This window comes from Labeo rohita, chromosome 9 (genome assembly GCF_022985175.1).
Source record: "Labeo rohita strain BAU-BD-2019 chromosome 9, IGBB_LRoh.1.0, whole genome shotgun sequence".
In the NCBI taxonomy this organism is placed as follows: Eukaryota; Metazoa; Chordata; class Actinopteri; order Cypriniformes; family Cyprinidae; genus Labeo; species Labeo rohita.
In genome coordinates this window covers 40,476,024-40,499,104 of record NC_066877.1, presented here as the reverse complement: position 1 = coordinate 40,499,104, position 23,081 = coordinate 40,476,024, and the positions used below count along the sequence as shown (strand labels likewise).

The 23,081-nt window shown below is 42.6% G+C and overlaps 1 protein-coding gene across 1 annotated transcript in view; it reads left to right on the top strand.

Annotated features, from left to right (window-relative positions):
- The first annotated feature begins 7,786 nt into the window (after positions 1–7,786).
- The window catches only part of LOC127171172 (E3 SUMO-protein ligase RanBP2-like), a 35,576-nt gene continuing 20,281 nt past the window's right edge, over positions 7,787–23,081 (top strand). The window contains exons 1-8 of the mRNA XM_051119654.1: positions 7,787–8,002; positions 9,402–9,469; positions 9,563–9,674; positions 11,679–11,831; positions 11,909–12,133; positions 13,496–13,638; positions 22,317–22,512; positions 22,592–22,892. Of these exons, the coding sequence (XP_050975611.1) occupies positions 7,931–8,002; positions 9,402–9,469; positions 9,563–9,674; positions 11,679–11,831; positions 11,909–12,133; positions 13,496–13,638; positions 22,317–22,512; positions 22,592–22,892 (1,270 nt within the window). The 5' untranslated portion in view covers positions 7,787–7,930. The remainder of the gene's footprint in view (positions 8,003–9,401; positions 9,470–9,562; positions 9,675–11,678; positions 11,832–11,908; positions 12,134–13,495; positions 13,639–22,316; positions 22,513–22,591; positions 22,893–23,081) is intronic.

Here is a 23,081-nt window from a genome sequence, read left to right as displayed (position 1 = left end):
GACAGACGTGGCGTTAGCGGGCGCTGGCCTGACAGACGTGACGTTAGCGGGCGCTGGCTTGACGTTGCTGGACTTGGGAGCTTGACTGGACTTGGAGGCCTGACTGGACTTGGAGGCTACAGCTGTAGCCTGACTTGACTCTGGAGCAGCGGCTGAAGCTTGACTTGGCTCTGGAATAACAGCAGCAGCTTGACTTGGCTCATGAGAAACTGCTATAACCTGGCTTGGCTCATGGAGATCCGCTGTACCGGGACTTGACTCGTGAACAACATGGCTTGGCTCAGGAACAACAGCTGTTACATGGCTTGACTCAGGAACAACAGCTGTAGCGTGACTTGACTCGTGGGGAACAACTGTGACTTGGCTTGACTCGTGGGGATCAGCTGTGACCTGGCTTGACTCATGGGGAACGGCAGCTGTGTCTTGACTTGACTCGGGTAGCCGCCGCGACATGGAGGAGCGCCACTTTAGCTGCCCATACTGTCATTAGGGGTGTGTCCAGCACGTGGGCCATCATGACCACAGGTGGCGTCCGGGTGCTGACCACAGGTTCTGGAATGGCAGCCGTATGGTGGAGTGGCTTGGAGACGGCGGCCATCTTGTGCAGTGGCTCTGGCGTGGCAGCCATCTTGTGCAGTGGCTCAGGGAAGATGGCTGTAACTTGACTTGAGACAGGGGTGATAGCTCTGACTTGACTTGACACAGGAAACACAGCTGCAATTTGACTTGACTTGGAAACTTGACTTGACTCAGGAAACACAGCTGCAACTTGACTTGACTTGGAAACTTGACTTGACTCAGGAAACACAGCTGCAACTTGACTTGACTTGGAAACTTGACTTGACTCAGGAAACACAGCTGCAACTTGACTTGACTTGGAAACTTGACTTGACTCAGGAAACACAGCTGCAACTTGACTTGACTTGGAAACTTGACTTGACTCAGGAAACACAGCTGCAACTTGACTTGACTTGGAAACTTGGCTTGACTCAGGAAATGTAACTGTGCCTTTAAATGGCTCTTGTATGGCAGCTGTGACGTGACGGAGCTGTTCGATCGCCGCCATTTTGTGAACGGGCTCCGCCGTGGCCGCCATCTTGTGAGCGCGCGCCGGCGCCACCTCCATCTTGTGAACGGGCACCGCTGTCGCCGCCATCTTGTGAACGGGCACCGCTGTCGCCGCCATTGCACGAGCGCGCTCCGACACGGCCGTCATTTCACGAGCGATCCAGGCGAAAAACGTGTTTGTGGGATCGTGCTCCGGCATGACCGCCAATTTACGAGCGGAACGCGCGGTCGCCATTACCGTGTTGTCGCGTTCCCTCTGCGCGACCCCCACGGTGCACGGCGAACCCACACACAACAGTGCAAAGTTCAAAAAAACCTCCAGAGACGAGCGCGGGCCCTCGCGTCTCAGTCATGCACGGAGGGGCTGGTTCACGCCGTCACAAAAAATCTCAATTATGATACAGTTCGGGAGGGTGGAGTGGTTAGCTATGGCCAGAAACTCACGGGTATATTGTTCGAGTGTACGTGGTCCCTGTTTTATCCGGCAAAGAATTCTGTCCGTGTCCATATCTTCTGAATGTCCGGGGGTAAAGCTGCTGGATCCTGTTGTGGCCGAGTATTCTGTAACAGTGGGAACGAGGCGAGAGACGAGTGGATCCATTTGCATGCTTTTATTAGACGATTCAGACAGAGACATGGTCAAGGCAGGCGTGGTCAGACAGGAGCAGACAGGTGTATAAGGGCTAGGCAGAGAGTAGTCCATAAACAGGCGAGGGTCGATCAGCGGCGTACGTTATCCAAAGGGCGAGGCAGGAGAATGGTCAGACAGGCGAAAGTTCAGAAAGACAGATAAACAAAACAACAAGGCAAAACCAGAAAACAAGACACGGGGAAACACGGAGAAACGCTTTGTATGAATGATTACGCAATTCAATACTCGGCAATGAGTGACAGGAAGACCGGGTCTTTTATACTGTCTCTGATTGGACGTGGGTGAAGTGCAATGGCTGATGGGGAATGTAGTCCGGGGTGTGGTGCGACAGTCCGTGCGTGACAATAAGGTGAGAGTGACCTCTGGTGGTGAGCGGACTGCGGAACACCGACCAGATCCGTGACAGCAACTAAGGAGATAAACCAGTGTTTTAAGGAATTTTATTCAAAGTTATACTCTTCAGACATGGAGTTGGACCCACAAGTAATGGACACATTTTTAAATAAATGTGATCTCCCCAAGCTATGTCCAGAAGATCAGGCATCTCTTAATAAAGACATTACTTTAGAGGAAATACAGAACACCATAAATACTTTGAAGAGCGGGAAAACCCCTGGTCCTGACGGACTGCCTGTTGAACTATATAAAAAATTCAGCGGCATCCTTGCTCCATATTTGCTTAAAACTTTTCAGCAAGCGTTAAAAACTGGACTACCACCAACTTTTTCTGAGGCTATTATCACGGTAATTCCTAAAAAAGGTAAAAATCCTGAAGAAGTTGAGGCGTACAGGCCTATCTCCCTTCTTAATGTTGATCAAAAAGTATTATCCAAGACACTTGCAAATAGACTCTGTAAATTAATAAATAAATTGGTTAACACAGATCAGAATGGATTTATTCCAGGAAGGAATACTATCCATAATATTAGACGACTATTCAACATAATTTATCATCCTAAGGCAACCCGAGATAATCTGATTGTAATCTCATTAGATGCCGAAAAGGCATTCGATCGAGTGGAGTGGCGTTACTTGTTTGCTGTCCTTGAGAAATTTGATATGGGAGATGAGTTTATAACTTGGATTAAAATTTTATATAGTAGTCCATCAGCACGGGTTTTAACAAATAAAACAATTTCAGACTCTTTTTATCTTAAAAGAGGGACCAGACAGGGCTGTCCCCTCTCACCCCTTTTGTTTGCGTTAACGGTAGAGCCCCTTGCAGAAACCATTCGAACTAACTCTTGCATACATGGCTTCAATACTTCAAATGCCAACAATAAAATATCACTGTATGCGGATGATATTTTGCTTTATATTACCCAACCTCAGGTGAGCCTTCCTGTTGTACTCAAGACTATTACAACCTTTGAGAAGTTTTCTGGCTTTAAAGTTAATTTTGAAAAAAGTGAACTCATGCCCATTGGTTTGAAGGATTTGTCCATAATAAATTCCTCTCCATTTAAGGTTTCCACAGAAAAAATTGTATACTTGGGAATTGTGGTTACTTGTAAATACTCTCTGCTCTTCAAAGCTAATTTTAACCCCTTATTGTCTAAGTTACAGAATTGTATACACTATTGGAGGACTCTTCCAATCTCTTTAATTGGCAGAATAAATGCGATAAAAATGATATTTCTTCCTCAGATATTATATTTACTTCGTAATATTCCAATACTATTACCCAAGTCCTTCTTTAAACACTTGGACTTGATTATTCTTCCATTTCTATGGAATTATAAAAGTCACAGAATCAAAAAAGTTCATCTTTGTAAACCCAAACAAGAGGGGGGGGTTAGCCTCTCCGGATTTTCGCCTTTATTACTGGGCTACACATTTACAAGTTTTTGCACTATGGTTGGAACAGTCGGCTATTGCCCCAGATTGGCTTCAAATAGAACGTGAGTACTGCCATCCCTATGATCTTGGAGCAGTGTTACTATCCCCAGTGATAGTAGACCAAACAGCAGTTAATAGTATTGTTATAAAGAATCAGTTACGTATTTGGAGACAAATAAGACAATACCTTAAGATAAAATCACTCTCTCTCTTAATTCCAATTGCAAATAACCCATCATTTCCTCCTTCAAGGTTGGATACAACCTTTAATCAATGGAAGGAATTGGGTATACGCACAGTCAAGGACCTTTATCTGGATGGGGTTTTAGCTTCCTTTATGCAATTACAACAGAAATATAACCTTCCAAAAAAACATTTTTTTAGATTTTTACAAATAAGGAATTACTTGCATACACATAATGTTTCTCTAAACGAGGTCCCTCCCTCAGTCATTGATGACTGTCTCACACAGTTCAGGGGAAGCAAATGCCAGTTATCTTTAATTTATGAAAGGTTACAAGCAGCTATTTCCCCTTCTACAAAGTTGATCAGAGAGGAATGGGAGCGAGAGATTGGAACTGGAATCTCGGAAGAGATTTGGCAGAGTGGCTTGGAGGATATTGATAAACAATCAGTCAACACAAGATTATGCCTCATTCAGTTCAAGGTCCTACATAGATTACACTTCTCTAAAAAGAAATTACATAGGATTTTCCCCAGTGTCTCTCCTATTTGTGATAAGTGCAAATCAGAGGATGCTGAGGATCTAGAGGATCTAGCTCATAGTTTTATTTTCTGTCATAAAATACAGGGATTCTGGTGTGAGGTTTTTAAAGTGATTTCAGATGTTCTTGATGTAAACTTAGATCCAGACCCAATGCTCATTATATTGGGATATTCCAATTATACATATTCATTGAACAGTGCTCAACAGAAATTTCTGTTTGATAACAGCCAAGAAGCTGTTATTGCTGTTCTGGAAAAAGGTTAATCCTCCTACTGCTAAACTATGGCTTGAGGAACTGATATCTACTCTGCACTTGGAACGAACCAGATATCTTTTAAAAGGCAACATTGGACACTTTCACAAGATTTGGGGCCCTTTCTTCTGTCACCTTAAGAGGAATTCTATTCCTTAAATCAATGTATTGTAACTATAAAGTTGTTTTGATTATCACTGTATTGTATACTTACAGGCTGGGGAAGGGGTGTTACATTTTATGTGTGTTATGTTTTTTATTATTTGTTATGTTCTTGTAAGTTTTTGTGCATATCGGAAAATTAATCCTGGAACTTGTAATTATTGCAAGGTTATTCGATGACTAAATAAAAAACTTATTTGACAAAAAAAAAAAAAAAGCAAACAACTGCTACTGGGGTGTAAAAATAAATTGGTGCTCTTTGGATGTGGAATTCCTTTGTAAAGTCAAAAACTCATAAATCCAAGGCACTCAAATACTGTGGAATATAAAAAGCCTTTATTCACATGGCTTTAAAGTTTTCAAAACAACACGTGTGCACCGACGCATTGCGGCTAACTTGTCTTCATCAGGGTGTCAATTTACAAACACACTCAGTTCATTTAAACAATCAGTTTGTCACATGACATAGTCACCTGAACAGGTATCAAAAACAACAACGAGAGGGTTACTGATCATAATTATAATCAAGATACTTGTCTTTTCAATATAAATAAGTCTTTTTTTGTACAGGTAAACGTAATCTGATACTACATATAATTCTAGTTTGGTTGTTGTAACCTACTTCAATCAGGGTTATGTAACATAAAATGAGAGAATGCCGTTTCAGCTTAATTTGTCCATTATATTGACCCAACACACACCTTCAAATAAAACTCAGAACAAACACATTCAAAACATGCACACCTGCTCCTGTCACGTAACATGCAAGGAGTGAACGCAGCATGAAGACAAAGGTCAAAGATAAAGTCTTTATTATAATCAACACATAAATCCACACAGGTATATCCACAACTAGAAGGTTCACATTCACATTGACAAGACCAGACACAAAGCATAGAACTCAAACAACTTATAAAGGGTGGCTAATGATACACAGACAGGTGATGCTGATTAATGACACAACGAGGACAGGAACAGAAACAACCATATATGTGCACATGAGGGAAAAACCAACACAAATAGTCCAGGAGTGTGACAGCTCCATGCTGATTAATGAATTTTGATTCAATGAGAAATTATGATTTGAGATTTTTATATGCTGTAAATTGCAGCGAAATGAAAAACAGTTGACAGTGCTACTCTTCAGCGCAAACTCTTCAACATGACTGGCAGCCACAAAACATTAAACACTAACAGATCTCTCTATCACTTATTACAGTCCAGTCGGATTGTATTTCTTTCATGCTAAACTTCTTGATAAGAATTGACCAGAAGAATTGACCTTATTAAGAATTAACTGAGGTTTAGATGTTGATGCTTTATTTGGAAATAATAAAGTTTAAAGTCACTGTTGTGGAGATAAACATTTGCTTTAGTTGGGTTCTTGACCCTTGAATTTTTAACATCAGATTTTCTCCAACTGCTCCGAATGTGTGTTTTTAAAACACATTTGTTACAGCAACTCTGATCAGGTTACGTTGGTTATTTATTGATGATGTTCATGTAGTGGTCTAATGTCTGAGAATTTTAGTGGTTAGTCTTGTGTTAACTGCAACAGTCTTGTGGCTTTATGACAGTCAGATATTGTGATTTTTTTTTCTTATATAGAAAGAGTTTTGACTCAAAAAACAAACATAAAAAATCAGCACATGAATCTCAATGATGACAAAAAACACAAAGCTTTTTTGTGACTTTAGTAGTTTGTTTTGTGATGTTCATCTGTGAGTTGTTCATTTTGTGAGTTGATCTGTTTATCTGAATATTTTGTTGATTGTCACCTGTCACACCCCTGTACTATTTGTATTGGTTTTTCCCTCATGTGTCCATATATGGTTGTTCCTGTCCTCGTCAAGTCATTATTAGTCCATCACCTGTTTGTGTATCATCAGCCACCCTTTATAAGTTGTTTTGGTTCGCTGCTTTGTGTCTGGTCTTGTCTATGAATACATGTGTTCCTGCCTACCTTTTGTGGATTAACCTGTGTGGCTTATATTAAAGACTTCACATTGCATTTCATTGTCACATTGCGCCTTCCTCCTCATGTGTGGTGGCATCACCATTGTTGAGGTTCATATTTATTGAAAGGCAATGATTGCGTAATTGCGTATTCAGTGATAGTTGCATTAGCTTATGCATGTGTGCTAGATAATGGTTAACTGTAAGAGGCTGACATTTTATAGAGAATGTTTCACAATGATAATTCAGAAGTTATTTCCATTAATGGTAAATGTGCTATCATGCACTTCACAGTAGTTTTTTGTTTTGTTTTGTTTTTACACTTATTTTTATGTACAGTGTGGAAAAGTTATCAAGTGTATTAAGTAATTTAGAGAAATTAGGTTATCTACTGACAGCTATGCTTCAGTAAAACTAGTTTTTTTTTTCAGGTTGGTTGAATTTAGTTATAATCAGTAATCTTAAATTTATTTCATTGAAACAAAAACAGTTATTGTAGATTTTACCACATGATGTACATCTTCGAAACTGAACTGACTAAACATTTTTTTCAATTTTTGTCTTTTTGGAAAGCACTGCAGGACTAGCTGGCAGAGAAGGGTGTGGTTGCTGATGGTTTCACTTTCACCTTAAAGATGTATCCTAATGTAGTAGAGTGCTCTGTTTTGTATGATTTGATTTATATTATTAGCGAAATACTTTATACATAAATGTAAATGTTTCTTTGAAATGTTTTTCTCCTCCTTTATTGAATTTAGAAATGATCTAAAATGATGCACTAGTAAAATAATTATTTGAAAGGCATTAAACCGGTTTAATTTGTTTGTATTGTATATCTTGCTGTAATTAAAATTGCTTTATTTTTCATTTTATGTTCTGTTTCTTGGAATGTGGCATATGGTTCTATTGTGTTGAGCACAGCAGATAATGTTGTATTGTTAATTAATGTCATTTTGTTGTTATTCACATTTAGTACTTGCTTAAAGAAAATAAAAGGGAAAAAAAGACGATCTCTATGAGGGTGAACGGATCGGTGGGCGGGGACGAAACAGAGGGGCGTTTTCGACCGTGTTACCTGGCTTCAGGTTGAATAATTTAGAAAAATCATCAGTTTGAAAACACCCACAAAGTCAGAAACGGCCACTTTTGCTCTGCAGAGACCTTATTCTCGCTCGGTCGTGAACGGAGAGTGAACGGAGAGCGGTCGGAGGCGCACATCCGCGTTTCAGTGATGAACTTTTAAAACAGCCGTAAAGACCCGGTCACCGCAGACATGAGACGGACTAAAGCGGACGTGGAGCGCTACATTGCTACATTTCAAGGCGCCTCTCCTTCCCAGAAAGCGGTAAGAAGAGCACGACTGGACAAACTCACGGTGTCTGTAACTTCAGTTCCCTCTGGAATCCAGTTTGAGACTCATGTACAGTCAAATGGATACAGATCTGGGATAGTAACGTAGTTATTACTGAACGTTACTTCACGCTAAATATGTCAGTAACATGAAGAAGTGTCCACTGCCCGAGACTTGATCTTGTGCACTGTGAAATGTAATAAATAAGCACATCTCAGCATTTGTCCAAAGTCCAAAAATATGTAGCTAGGTATTTAGATGCCATAACTGCACAACTATGATAGTGACTCACAGTTTGATTGCCCTTGTTTTGTGGGTGAGGTTCAGTTCCCATCATGCACCGCTACGTAGATAAATGGCCAATGGCAGTTTTTGATTGACAGCTTTATTTTGTGTGGGTGTTGTGTGTACAGTCAGAGTGTTTCTGTTCGTGTGTGCTGTAGATGTGAATGATGCACACAATGACAGTAATGCAGTGGTTTATTGATTCTCTCTGGCAGGTTCTGACACACCTAAACCAGACAGACCTCTGAACATGACTGATTTTCAGGTCATTTTCAGGTTATTGTCATGCTCTTTATCTGTTTGAGTTGCTGTGCATGATGGGAAATGAGCCCCACTCCCCAAGACCATTTTAAACGCAGTCAAACAGTTGCTGGGTTTACATTCACAGTTGCGAATTTAACTTATGTGCAGTATTGAAACATCACATAAAAGATTGTGAATAGGCACCGTTTCCATCCAGCGAGTCTCAGATGCTGTTCAGCCAGATCGGTCCGCTGGTTAGTCAGATTACGCCGTCCCATGAGGCAAAGTCACATAGCATTTTGGATAGGCATGGAGGAATTTACTCGCAAAATGCATTTCCATCTCCCATTATTCGCATTAACCCTTTTTGACATATCTCCAATTAAAAACCACCTCAAGCAAGTTTTTTTGCGAATTAAAGGAGTTTTTTTTTAAATGTTGGCGTTTCCATCACTCGTTTCTGTATTTCAGTGCTTCAAAATGTGCATAAAAACAGGGTGGATGGAAACATGCAGTAGCTAGTGTGTGTGTTACTCAGCACTTGATTTGAGTTGGAGGAGAGATGTGCTCCAGCAGCTTCACCGTCTGTGACCCGTCCAGAGCTGCTGCTGCTCCTCAGACGCTCCACATACGACCACCAGCATCATGATCACAGAAAAACACATTTCACTATGAGGGCAGTTCATCACACCAAACCAAACGTGTGTGTGTGTGTGATGAACTGAAACGTTCATTTGTTTAATCTAATTAGCAGGATGTAGTTTCGTCCACTCTGTGTGGTGAGTTACTGTGATCATTAGGGTTGTCAGTGGTATTGTGTCGTGACTCTTGAGCTGTGATTCTGTGATCTGCTGTGTTTCTGCAGAAGCCTGTCAAAGGATTTCTGTTTGCCAAGCTATACTATGAGGCCGAGGAGTATGAACTGGCTAAAAGGTAGGCTCGTTTCTGTGCTCCTTCTGCTTTGGCTGATGTCTGGCTCCTCTCAGATGAGCTGATGTGTTTCTCTCTCACACACTTCAATGGCAGACATGTTTCTGAGTATCTCACCGTCCAGCCAAAGGATCCTAATGCGCACAAGTTCCTCGGGCAGCTGTTTGAGCGTGATGGTGAAACGGACAAAGCTGTGGGATGTTACAAGGTTTGGACTCACCTCATTTACACTCACATGTTCTCTAGGGCCCTATGATTTCCGCGATGCAGAAAATGCGGACGGAATCACGGAATCGCAGAATCCAGTCATAAAAATGGAATTTACTGAATAACGCGGCATGTCACAGACTTTGTCAGAGTTTGAATGAATTAATCAAAAGTAGGTCATTACACTTAAATCAAACTGCAATATGTACTAGTATCTGTAAATATTACGCTGCAAAAATACCATTTAAATGTGAATCCTGCATGTTGTGCGTGTCTCTGTTTTAATGAATGGAGCAGACGAGCGCTTTTGTTTACTACACACACTGAAGCGCGTGACGCTCGCCGTGATTTCAGCGTCTGTCGTCTCACTAAATGAGGACATAAATACATGAACAATATCTGCTGAGAGTCACTTCATGAGCATTTGACCGTTCCATTTTAAGAAAACTAAAACTAAAACGTCATATCATATACACACAGAAACGTAAAAGCAGAAACGGTAACCCGTCAAAATAAAAGTCTGGTTTAACTTAATTGTGCCAGATATATATTACTACTATTATTACTACTAAAATGAAGCAAACATTATTTTTTAGGGTATAATCACACAACGTTTCTTCCATGTTTTAATTTTAATAGTAAATTCCCAATTGTTTGCAAAAAACAAAGTTTGCTTAATTTTCAAAAATTAAAAGATTAATTAAATTAATGTTTCATGCCTTCATTTGATAACCAGAACATTTTAAATGCACAACACAGAATGTCTGAGGGTAAAAACACCTTTCACAAAGCTATTTTATCAATGCATTTGAATAAGTGAAGTATGCATTCAAATAATTATATATGATAAAACACAGAATTTGATAACAATAAAACATATGGTGAGAAAAAATAAAACATTTCATAGGTCCCTAAACATGTCATTTTTTGTTAAACCTTTATTAAATTGATGTGAAATTGTATAACTTTCATGATTTTAATTAATTAGACATTATAATAAAATTTAATCTAACCATTAAAAAGGATTCCAGAAAAATTAAAACAGAAAAAACGGAATTTGGAAAAAAATAAAACGGATTACAGGGGCCCTAGTTCTCCTATCGCATGGTCTTAAATACACAATTGACAAATTTGGTGTAGACGTCAGTTATGTCGCTCGCAGCTGCACGCGCATAGAAGCATTTGGTCTTAGGGGTGGGTGTATGTATGTGAAGGAATATGGCCATGCCATATTTTATACTGTTGTGATTGTAATTCTTTTTACAGTGTTTTATAGTATGTTGTTTCTATGGATTGTTTTCGGTTATGGACTGCTGAACTTCTTGTCTGCACAACAAATTTACCTTAAAGTGCTAAAAAAGATACCTTGACCTTGGTTGCAGAGAAACACTGGTAATAAGTGAAGGTAAATGGGTAAAATCCTTGGAATAGGAGGATAAAAAAATTTTGTGCCTTTTGATGTCAAAATCTGAGTGCAAATAATTTTTATAGCATGCTGTTGTTAAAGTTGCCTTGTGAGGCTAAACGCCGTTTAAACGGACATACTATGGATGAAAACTGCTATGATATAATCTATAATCTTGGAATGGCAAAAATAAAGTCAGAATTTTGAAATATAAAATCAAATGTACCTTTCTTATTCTTTTATTCCATGGCTACTTGAACCGCCCACAAAAACGTCATCCCTGTTTCGGATCTGTAAGACTATCCCACTATTTAACATCAATTCATTGAATAGTGCCTATCGCTGGGTGACAAGCTCTTGTAATATATGGAGAACATTTTAAAAATAACATCTAATCAATATGATCTAAACTCTTTTTAAATCTAACTATTTTGTGCCGTGTCTGTGCAATTCTGTAGCCGTAAAGGCGATCTCTCCCAAGTTTTCTGCAACCATGATGCACGTGCATCCTGAATGTTTACAAACAAATAGTTGGTCTATACATATTGCAATATTGCAAATAAATAAATAAATAAATAAAAATGTTTGTTTGACTCTTAGCGATCACTGGATCTGAATTCTGCTCAGCCCAATCTGGTCCTGAAGGTGGCTGAGCTGTTGTGCAGTAAACCTGTTTATGACAGCCAAGCCGAGTTCTGGGTGGATAAAGCGGTTGGGCTTCTGCCGAGAAACCCCACCGCCTTCAATCTGAGGGTGAGTGCACGTGTCACATGAGCAAAAGAGTTGCAGATATCTGCTGCTCTGCATCTCACATGTCCTCTGTGTCACAGGAGAAGCTTCTGAGCGCTCAGAGTGGCTCTAACCAGCTGTACAAGCTGGTGCCGTTGGAGCTGAAGCTGCGGCCCGCAGACACCTACATCAACTGCAAGCTGGTGCAGCTCTACATCGCCGAGGGCCGACGCGAGGACGCCGTCAAACACTGCCTCGCCGTGGAGAAGGCCGGTGTCCTGAGAGACTGTCTGGAGTGGTACGAGCTGTTGGTCAACACCCTTCAGGTACATCATTAAATTTTTTATGTGTCTCAGTGTTGCTTACATGACATTTGACACTTCTGCATTTTTCTCCATATAATGGACTGATATGGTATCCCGGTTTTGAACTTCCAAAATTCAGTTTAAATGCGGCTTCAAACGATCCCAAATGAGGTTGTAAACGATCCCAGCCGAGGAAGAAGGGTCTTATCTAGCGGAACAATCGGTTATTTTAATAAAAACAATACAATTTATATTGTTTTAATGTCAAACGCTCTTCTTGTCTTACTCTCCTTGAACTGTCTTTTTGTAGTATGTCGAAAAACTCCCATCTCATGTTCTCCCTCAACTTCAAAATCGTCCTATATCACTGTTTTACCTTGTTTGTTAAGGGTGTTTGATCTTTTTTGCATGTTCACTTTGCAAAGCCTGTGTCTGTACTTCTGCAGTGATGTAGGATGATTGTGAAATGATTTTTGAAGTTGAGGGAGAAAATACAATTGGAGTTTTTCGACATACCCTAACTGTCTTGAGTCAGAATACACAGAGTTCAGGGAGAGCAAGACAAGACGAGCCTTTGAGATTAAAAAGTATTTAAATTATATATTTTTTAATGAAAATAACCGATTATTTTGCAAGATAAGACCCTTCTTCCTCGGCTGGGATCATTTACAACTGCATTTGGGATTGTTTGAAGCTGCATTTAAACTACATTTTGGAAGTTCAAACTTGGGAATCCTAAAACGTTTTCCTCAAAAAACATAATTTCTTTACGACTGAAGAAAGAAAGACATGAACATCTTGAATGACAAGGGGGTGACTACATTATATGTGAATCTTTGTTTGGGAAGTGGACTTCTTCTTTAAAGGGATAGTTCACCAAAAACTGACAACCCATAAAACTCTTATTGAATTGAAATAAAAATTGTATTTTATTTAGATGAAACCAGAGAGATAAAAGCACAACTTTGATGCTTCAAAAGGTTTGTAAAGACATCGTATTCCATGTGAATGTAGTAGATTAATCCCATCATGTGGTACGATAAACAGAATTAATTCATGTATAAACACTGATCAACACGTACATGTAGAGCTCATCAAATACGGTGAAGCTCAGGTGTTTTTTCTTGACATGTGAGAGTAAACCTCAATGAGAGTTCCTCCCTGTGAATAAATAGACTAAATCTCTTTCCTTGATGTGTTAAATGTAAATTTTAGCATTGCATTTTGGGATTCTGACATCATAGTAAATGCTCTTGGAGTGAAAAGGTTGATTTGTGTTCTTTGTTTTCATGCATGTTTCTGAGGATCAAGGGAAGTGATGTTTCTGGTGATCTGTGTACTTGCACTGGATGATCTGTAGAGCTTCACTCTGCTGTATTTCAGGAGTACGTCTGCCAGCCGAGCGTGTCGTCAAACAAACAGGTGTCACGCAAGATTCACAAAGAGCTGCTGCTGGCACAGTGTAGCCGCGTGAGACTGACACTGGCGCTGAAGGGTTGTGAGGAGAGCACCGCTGCACTCTGGAGGTACGTTACATAAGGCAAGGCAAGGCAAGAGTGATATAAATATGAACATAAATTAATATGAAACATTCACAGCAATAGTCCAGGGTTCGTACGGTCATGAAAAACAAAGTTCGTACCAGGAGCTTCAAGTGCTTGAAGTAGTAGAATTTGACTTTTTGAAATTTAAGTCCTGGATAACCCTTGAAAACAGTCATATTGATGAAAAGGTACTTGAAAAGTACTAACATTTTTAGAAGGCAGTATATGTAATATGTGTTCATCTTTTCACGCAAAATGAACAATGCAGCGCATCTGATATAAATACAGTGTCACGGGCAAAAGGAGGTCTGGGTCCAAATGCAGGGAAGGGATTTTAATTAAACAAAACACAAATGAACATAAACCAAAGGCCAACACGGCACAACACAACTGGAATCTAAGATCAAAAAATAAACAGAACAGAAACACACTCGAAGACAATGCAGCCAGAATGAGTAGTGGGAAATGAGAGTTCTTATAGACCAGGTAATTGTGAACAGGTGAGAGCTTAGATGAGTGCTAATGACAAGACAGGTGTACAATCAGGGAAGTGCAGTGCAGGGAAACCAGCGACCTCAGGTGGCTGAGGGAAGCCCCACAGCCCAGATCATGACAGTACCCCCTCTCAAGGGAACGGCTTCCAGACGTTCCCAAAAAAAAAAAAAAAAAGTCTGGAGGGAGGAGGAACGGTGGAAGGTGCATCAGGGGGAGGGATGGCGGGCCAGGCCCGTGCAGCGGAGGAACGTCAGTGGACACTGCCGCCAGGGGAACGTGAGCTGGCCTCGCCACCAGTGGAACGTCCGCGGTCACCGCCGCTTCCAGAACAACAAGCGCGGTCACCGCCGCGTCTGGAACAGAGATAGCGGTCACCGCCGCGTCCGGAACGGGGATAGCGGTCACCGCCGCGTCCGGAACGGGGATAGCGGTCACCGCCGCGTCCGGAACGGGGATAGCGGTCACCGCCGCGTCCGGAACGGGGATAGCGGTCACCGCCGCGTCCGGAACGAGAGGGGTCACCGCCGCGTCCGGAACAGAGAGGGCGGTCGCCGCCGCGTCCGGACAGGAGATAGCGGTCGCCGCCGCGTCAGGAACAGAGAGCGCGGTCACCGCCGCTTCCAGAACAACAAGCGCGGTCACCGGCGCGTCCGGACAGGAGATAGCGGTCGCCGCCGCGTCAGGAACAGAGAGAGCGGTCGCCGCCGCGTCCGGACAGGAGATAGCGGTCGCCGCCGCGTCAGGAACAGAGAGAGCGGTCACCGCCGCGTCAGGAACGGAGAGAGCGGTCACCGCCGCGTCCGGAACGGGGATAGCGGTCACCGCCGCGTCCGGAACAGAGAGAGGGGTCACCGCCGCGTCCGGAACAGAGAGGGCGGTCGCCGCCACGTCCGGACAGGAGATAGCGGTCGCCGCCGCGTCAGGAACAGAGAGCGCGGTCACCGCCGCTTCCAGAACAACAAGCGCGGTCACCGGCGCGTCCGGACAGGAGATAGCGTCCGGGAACAGGAGATCCGGACAGGAGATAGCGGTCGCCGCCGCGTCAGGAACAGAGAGAGCGGTCGCCGCCGCGTCCGGACAGGAGATAGCGGTCGCCGCCGCGTCAGGAACAGAGAGAGCGGTCACCGCCGCGTCAGGAACGGAGAGAGCGGTCACCGCCGCGTCCGGAACGGGGATAGCGGTCACCGCTGCGTCCGGAACAGAGAGAGGGGTCACCGCCGCGTCCGGAACAGAGAGGGCGGTCGCCGCCACGTCCGGACAGGAGATAGCGGTCGCCGCCGCGTCAGGAACAGAGAGCGCGGTCACCGCCGCTTCCAGAACAACAAGCGCGGTCACCGGCGCGTCCGGACAGGAGATAGCGGTCGCCGCCGCGTCAGGAACAGAGAGAGCGGTCGCCGCCGCGTCCGGACAGGAGATAGCGGTCGCCGCCGCGTCAGGAACAGAGAGAGCGGTCGCCGCCGCGTCCGGACAGGAGATAGCGGTCGCCGCCGCGTCAGGAACAGAGAGAGCGGTCACCGCCGCGTCAGGAACGGAGAGAGCGGTCGCCGCCGCATCAGGAACAGAGAGAGCGGTCGCCGCCGCGTCAGGAACGGAGATAGCGGTCGCCGCCGCCTGCCCGCGGAAGAGCGTCTCCGCCCCCGCCAGAAAGCAGGGCCGCATCTGCGCAGCCTCTGCCCTACAGGTGTCCATCCCCGCCAGACAGGCATAGATGAACTCGAAACGAGCGGCTGACGCCGCCTCGAAGGACATCCCCGCCGTTTCGGGAACAGAGCGGGTGGTCGCCGCCTCCCTAAAAAAAAAATTCCTCCCCGCTGGGCCCATCGGTGCTGGCTGCATTCTGTCCCGGGCAAAAGGAGGTCTGGGTCCAAATGCAGGGAAGGGATTTTAATTAAACAAAACACAAATGAACATAAACCAAAGGCCAACACGGCACAACACAACTGGACTCTAAGATCAAAAAATAAACAGAACAGAAACACACTCGAAGACAATGCAGCCAGAATGAGTAGTGGGAAATGAGAGTTCTTATAGACCAGGTAATTGTGAACAGGTGAGAGCTTAGATGAGTGCTAATGACAAGACAGGTGTACAATCAGGGAAGTGCAGTGCAGGGAAACCAGCGACCTCAGGTGGCTGAGGGAAGCCCCACAGCCCAGATCATGACATACAGAGCCATTTCACCTTGTGATATTAAATGTGACAATGACTAAAATTTAACTGAAATTAGTTTCGTGCCATTATGATCATTTAAACTAAATTTGTTTTGCCTATAAAGAGACTCTATGAAATGCTGGATTTGAAGGTATTTGAAGAAATCCTCAGAGAAAATGTTAAACTGCTCGGATTTGTTCAAATGACTTCAGAGATTTAGAAATAAACTATCCTGAAAAGTCAAGTCAAGTCACCTTTATTTATATACCACTTGAACTGTGACAAAGCGGTTGTACAGTATTAAATAAGAAATAGTGCATCAATAATGCAAAAGGGCAACAGTAAACACTCAATTTTCAGGTAAAGGCAGTTCATCATTGAATTCAATGATGTCATCATCTAGCTCAGTTCAGTTCAAATAGTATATGATATCGTTTGAAAATTAAATGTCCCCAACTAAGCAAGCCAGAGGCGACAGTGGCAAGGAACCAAAACTCCATCAGTGACAGAATGGAGAAAAAACCTTGGGAGAAACCAGGCTGAGTCAGGGAGCCAGTTCTCCTCTGGCCAGATGCAGAGGATTCACCAGGTCCTGTGGTCTTGTGCCGACAGCCGTCTAGGTGACGAGGTCTTCACTGGGGATCCGTCTCTGGGGCTCATCTAGTTGATGTGGTCTCCGCTGACATTCAGGGCTGTAGAGGTCGTCTCTAGGTGCTGATCCACTGTCTTGGCTGGGTACGGACTGGATCTGGGGGACTGCAGTGACCATCTGATCTGGATACGGACTGGATCTGATGGTTAAAGTGACCTCGGAATAGCTTTGGGTGTATAGCAATACACAATAAAGTGCTATATAAATGTCTTATTTGTTCATTTATTCATTCATTTTAGGGTTTAATTGGCGCCATATATCTATCAAACCTGTATATGTGCATAAATTATTAAGAACGTTAGATAATTTGAGGTTCGATACATTTGCAGATGAGGATTTGTCTAGAGAAGCATTCATTATACAATTAAAGTCTTCAGCCAGAAAACCTAAGCCTTTACAAAAATGATTAAACAGTAAAATCATCTGTGATATGCAATTAGGTGAATCGAAATTTGGTATGTAAACATTGAAAATTGTTATATGATGATTAAACACTGAGCTTTTGATCATAATAAATCTCCCTTTGGGATCTGATTCTTTATGTTCTAGAATAAAAGGTGGATTCTTATTTATAAGAATGGCAGCACCTCTTTTATTTGTGAGTAGGAAGAGAAGTAACCTTGACCTACCCAATCTCTCTCAAGCTTTGAAAGTTCAGTATCAGACAGTTTTGTTACCTGAAGCACTGCAATGTCAGGTTTTTGTCTTGATGTTTTATATCACCCAAAGCACTGCTAATCATATCCAAGTGTGCTTCGTCCAATTCATCCATGTTATTAACATGTGAGGCCACAGATTTGATTTCTGCCAGAATCTGGTCCATGGATGCTGTGCCGGATAACTCAGGGGTGCTAATTTCGCCATGCTAATCCTCATTAGTAGAGCATGCGGTCGACTGATGAGTCGCTTTCTTTTTCCGGGTGGAAGGGTAGATTTAACTGATAATATTGCGTTGGCTTGGAGAGAAAAAGACAATAAACCATAGTTTGTAAGGAGTGAAGTCTCAAACGTCCATCTTGCTCCAGGTCATGTGACACAAAGTCTTCGGAGTCTTAGTCAAAGTCAAAGCCTTAGTCTTCGCAGATCGAAGAGGGAGCCATCTAGTCTGTGTCACAAGGACACCCCCTATTTTTCATGAGCTGAACTCAAAGATCTAAGACTTTTTCTGTGTACACAAAAGGCCTTTTTCTCACAAATATTGTTCTAAATCTGTTAGTGAGCACTTCTCCTTTGCCGTGATAATCCATCCACCTCACAGACAGCATGATTATTGCACAGGTGTGCCTTAGGCTGGCCGCAATAAAAGGCCACTCTAAAATGTGCAGTTTTATTACACAGCACAATGCCACAGATGTCGCAGGTTTTGAGGGAGCGTGCAATTGGTACGCTGACTGCAGGAATGTCCACCAGAGCTGTTGCCCGTGAATTTAATGTTCATTTCCCTACCATAAGCCATCTCCAAAGGCGTTTCAGAGAATTTAGCAGTATATCCAACCGGCCTCACAACCGCACACCACATGTAACCACACCAGCCCAGAACCTCCACATCCAGCATCTTCACCTCCAAGATCGTCTGAGACCAGCCACCCAGACAGCTGCTGCAACAATTGGTTTGCACAACCAAAGAAATTCTGCACAAACTGTCAGAAACAGTCTCAGAGAAGTTCATCTGCATGCTCGTTGTCCTCATCGGGGTCTCGACCTGACTGCAGTTTGTGGTCATAACCGACTTGAGTGGGCAAATGCTCACATTCGATGGCATCTGGCACTTTGGAGAGGTGCTCTCTTCACGGATGAATCCCGGTTTTCACTGTACGGGGCAGATGGCAGACAGCGTGTATGGCGTCGTGTGGGTGAGTGGTATGCTGATGTCAACATGGTGGATTGAGTGGCCCATGGTGGTGGTGGGGTTATGGTATGGGCAGGCATATGTTATGGACAACAAACACAGGTGCATTTTGTTGATGGCATTTTGAATGTACAGAGATACCGTGACGAGATCCCGAGGCCCATTGTTGTGCCATTCATCCACGACCATCACCTCATGTTGCAACATGATAATGCACGGCCCCATGTTGCAAGGATCTGTACACAATTCCTGGAAGCTGAAAACATCCCAGTTCTTGTATGGCCAGCATACTCACTGGATATGTCACCCATTGAGCATGTTTGGGATGCTCTGGATCGGCGTATATGACAGCGCGTTCCAGTTCCTGCCAATATCCAGCAACTTTGCAAGGCCATTGAAGAGGAGTGGACCAACACTCCACAGGCCACAATCAACAACCTGATCAACTCTATGCAAAGGAGATGTGTTGCACTGTGTGAGGCAAATTGTGGTCACACCAGATACTGACTGGTTTTCGGACCCCTCAAACCCCCCGCAAATACAGTAAAACTGCACATTTCAGAGTGGCCTTTTATTGTAGCCAGTCTAAGGCACACCTGTGCAATAGGAGTGTGACGAGAAAATTATCCCACGAGAACGAGACGAGACGAGATGAGACTGGATTCACGAGAACGAGACGAGACAAGATTTTTAAACTTTTCTTAAGAGATCCTCGATGAAATATATAGGGAAAATAGTTTTATTCAACTGAAAAAGACAAAATGCAAAAAAAAAAAAAATGTAGGTGCATTTTGAACTTTATGAAATTAAACTTCCAATTAAATTAATCATATGCAGTAATAAACAACATTTAAACAAGAGCTTCATGATTCTGGATAAATTGAGAATCCCAGTTGTTTTTAATAAATTGGAGACCATGATTCTCTCTCGATTCTGGAGAAAAAAAGATTATAAAACTAAACAAAATAACGTAATTTACTAGTGGTTCTGACAAACTGTTCATTGCTTAAGTCTTTTAAAAACGTATACTCATTTAAACAAAATAAAAAAAAACATTCAATGAAGGAGTCGGTGTCTCATTTCATTAAGATTTGTTTGACTATTGAAATCTCCTGAATGAATGATTCAATGACATACTTTTTTAAACGGGCAGTTGTCGCCACCTCCTGGCAGAGGATAAGCGTTACAATACATACCATATCATAAGTCTTAAGATACTTTCGTTTTGATCGCTACTGTAAACAATAAGTGTTTATACCCAAACTATAAACTTTTATCCCAGTACTTCTATTATTTAAATGTCTAAAATAATAAATAAACACAGAAATAATGATTATAATGTGGTTGAAAAGACTGTTTGTGTTGCTCTTTCTGCATTCACATTTACCCCGACCCTCTGATTCATTAACATGGGCAGCGACAAAACGTGCTTCTCACGCTCCACTGACACTCGCAATGTGAAACAGTCCTAATAGACATTAGCCTCGTTTGAGATGCATCTTGCCTCGCCTGAAATGTAGGTGAGAGTAGGCGGCTGGAGTGAGGGGAGGAGTGAAATAAGTGCAGTCAAGATGGACAGTTCTGACCTCTCAAAGTAGAACAGACACCTACGAGATCAAAGGCAGATATGGCGTTATCACACCATGGAGGGGGAAGCCGTGGCCTAATGGTTAGGGAGTCAGGCTTGTAACTTGGATGGGTTAAATGCAGAGCACAATTTCCGAGTATGGGTCACTATACTTGGCACACATCACGTCCTTTCCTTTCCTTTACTTTACCTGCTGTGTTGCTGATAAACATGATATAATTTCAGCTCTGTTGTTTTATATGAAAATAAATATGATGAACAAGACACTCAAAGTGCTTGCTATTTAATTCCATACGAAAGGCGTATTTATCATTTACTTTTACTTTAATACAAATGTGTATTTTAGATTTTTATAGAAATATGACAGCAATGACATATCTCATGCAGAGATCACACTGGCATAGTGTTTGGGAATATTTATGCATAATTTAAACACAACCACATGATATTAGATTAAAAAATAAAACATATTAGAAAAGAACGGCAACATCGCGGTTGTCTGAACCAATGAGCATTAAGCTGTGTCATCATCCAAACATGTCCAGCACATTTGTGCCCTGTTTCCTTGTTTCATGTTGGAGCATGGTGTACAGATTCCGGCACTCATGTCTTGTTCAGTTTCGGTTTCATGTCAGGGTTCAGACAGTCACGCTCCATGTTCTGTCTTGTTTTGGTAGTGTGCAGTCTCGGGGTTCACTTGGGCTGTGCACTCTTGTGTCCACGTTATTGCATTTTGTATAGCTTGTGGTTTGTGTTCGACTGTGTGCTTTCTCGTTGTCTTGTGTTCTTGTCATGTTATGATTTGTCTTGTGCTGTGTGGCTTCCGTGTGGTGTTTTTCACTGGCTGCATGCAAACATTGACATGTTTTGTGTGATGACACAGCTTATGCGTATTCTCATTAGCTGCATGTTCATGTCTTGTTTTGTGTGAGCACACGGCTTTTCTTGTTTGTTTCCATGTGCCATGTGCTTCTGTGTCTATAGTCTTGACCCCACCCATCTTGTTACCTAATTATTGGTTTATTTGACCCAACAGTTTCCCTCATTACCTGCCTTGTTTGCTCTCTATTTATTTCGCTTATGTTTGCAGTCCTGTGCCAGTTCGTTGTCGTCGGTGTACCTTCTGTCCTGCCTTTGTCTGCTCAAGCAAAATTTGTAGAATTTTGTTTTATTAGATCATTTATTAGAATTTGAAATATAATAATGATATTGTTTGATAAGTGAGATCTCTGAATTTTTTGTTGTTGAAGTTGAAAAGTACTTGAAAGTCCTGAAATTTTATTTTGCAGTATTTGTACGAACCCTAGATAAACCTGGAAAAGTCATGGAATTTTAAAACAGCAATTTCCAGGCCTGGAAAAGTTTTGGAAAAATACCCCCCAAAAAAAAAAAATTATTTAAAAAATCTCTGTATAATAGAATTATGATTAATTAGGTCCTGAATTTTGGTGCAGGATTGCACATATATCTCATAGTTCGCATAGTTTTACTCATATCCTGCAGCTTTTTTTGTTATCACTCACTGCTCTTGACTGAATCACTTTTGTAACTAGAATCTGTTTTTAGTTTACATTTTATTCAGTGTCTGAACAAATTACAGTATTCAGTGATCGCTGCACTTGCAGCTTGTAGGTATTATAAAAACAAATAGAAAGCCAACAAGTATATCAGCAGTCATTTATTTTAGTTTAAATATGCTGTTATAAATTTGAACAGATTTTCGTTCTTATTGTAAAATAATGGAACATTAGGTCATGAATATTGTCTCGGAAGTCATGGAAAGGTCATGGAAATGTATTGGTAAAAATGTGTACGAACCCCGTTATTTTTATGATGAAATTTAGTTCCTTAATTACCCACACTGATTGGATGTCACGTTAACGTTGTTGTTGCTAATGGTCATCGTTGTCTTTGTTGTGGTGCAGTTTTGACTGTGCGATGCAGGCTCTGAAGAACACGGCCACAAACACAGTGGACGAGCTGGCGGAGGTGTTCACGGAGATGAGAGCACACCTGTACCTGTACGCCGGGACGCTGCTGCTGAAGAGGGCGCAGGACGGGGCGCAGCAGTGGAGGGCCGTGTTGGATCTGGCCACTCTCTGTTATCTCATATCCTATCAGGTATGCCATTTCCTCTTCCTGACATGCTCGGACCCGTGTGATCCTCCACGTTACAGTGTCTCATCTGTTTCCCCCTCAGTCTCCAAGACCCAAAGCCAAGAGCTTCAAAGGTGAGCAGGTGTCCCATGAGCCTCTGGAGCTGCTGGCCTGTGATCGTCAGAGTCAGGCGGGTCACATGCTGCTGAATTTGAGCCAGGATGTGGAGCAGCTGTTGAAGAACGTGGTGGAGGCATTTGGCAACCGGAGCGGCCGGGGTCGTTTGTTTTACAAGCTCTTTGCTGCACAGATGCAGGCACAGCTCTCCTTCATCTGCAACGATGACATCTACGCCCTCAGCACACAGGTGCCCAAAGCTACCGATCTGGCCAGGTGGGATAGCGGTGAGTGTCAGACGGGAGCGTGAGTGTGTGTTGGGTCTGCTGTAGATGCAGATAGCAGGGGTGGTGAACTCCAGTCCTGGAGAGCTACAGCCATGTAGAGTTCAGCTCCAACCCTAATGAAAACTCACCTGCCTGTAGCTTTCTAGTAACCCCTCAGACCTTGATTAGCTTGTTCAGGTGTGTTTAATT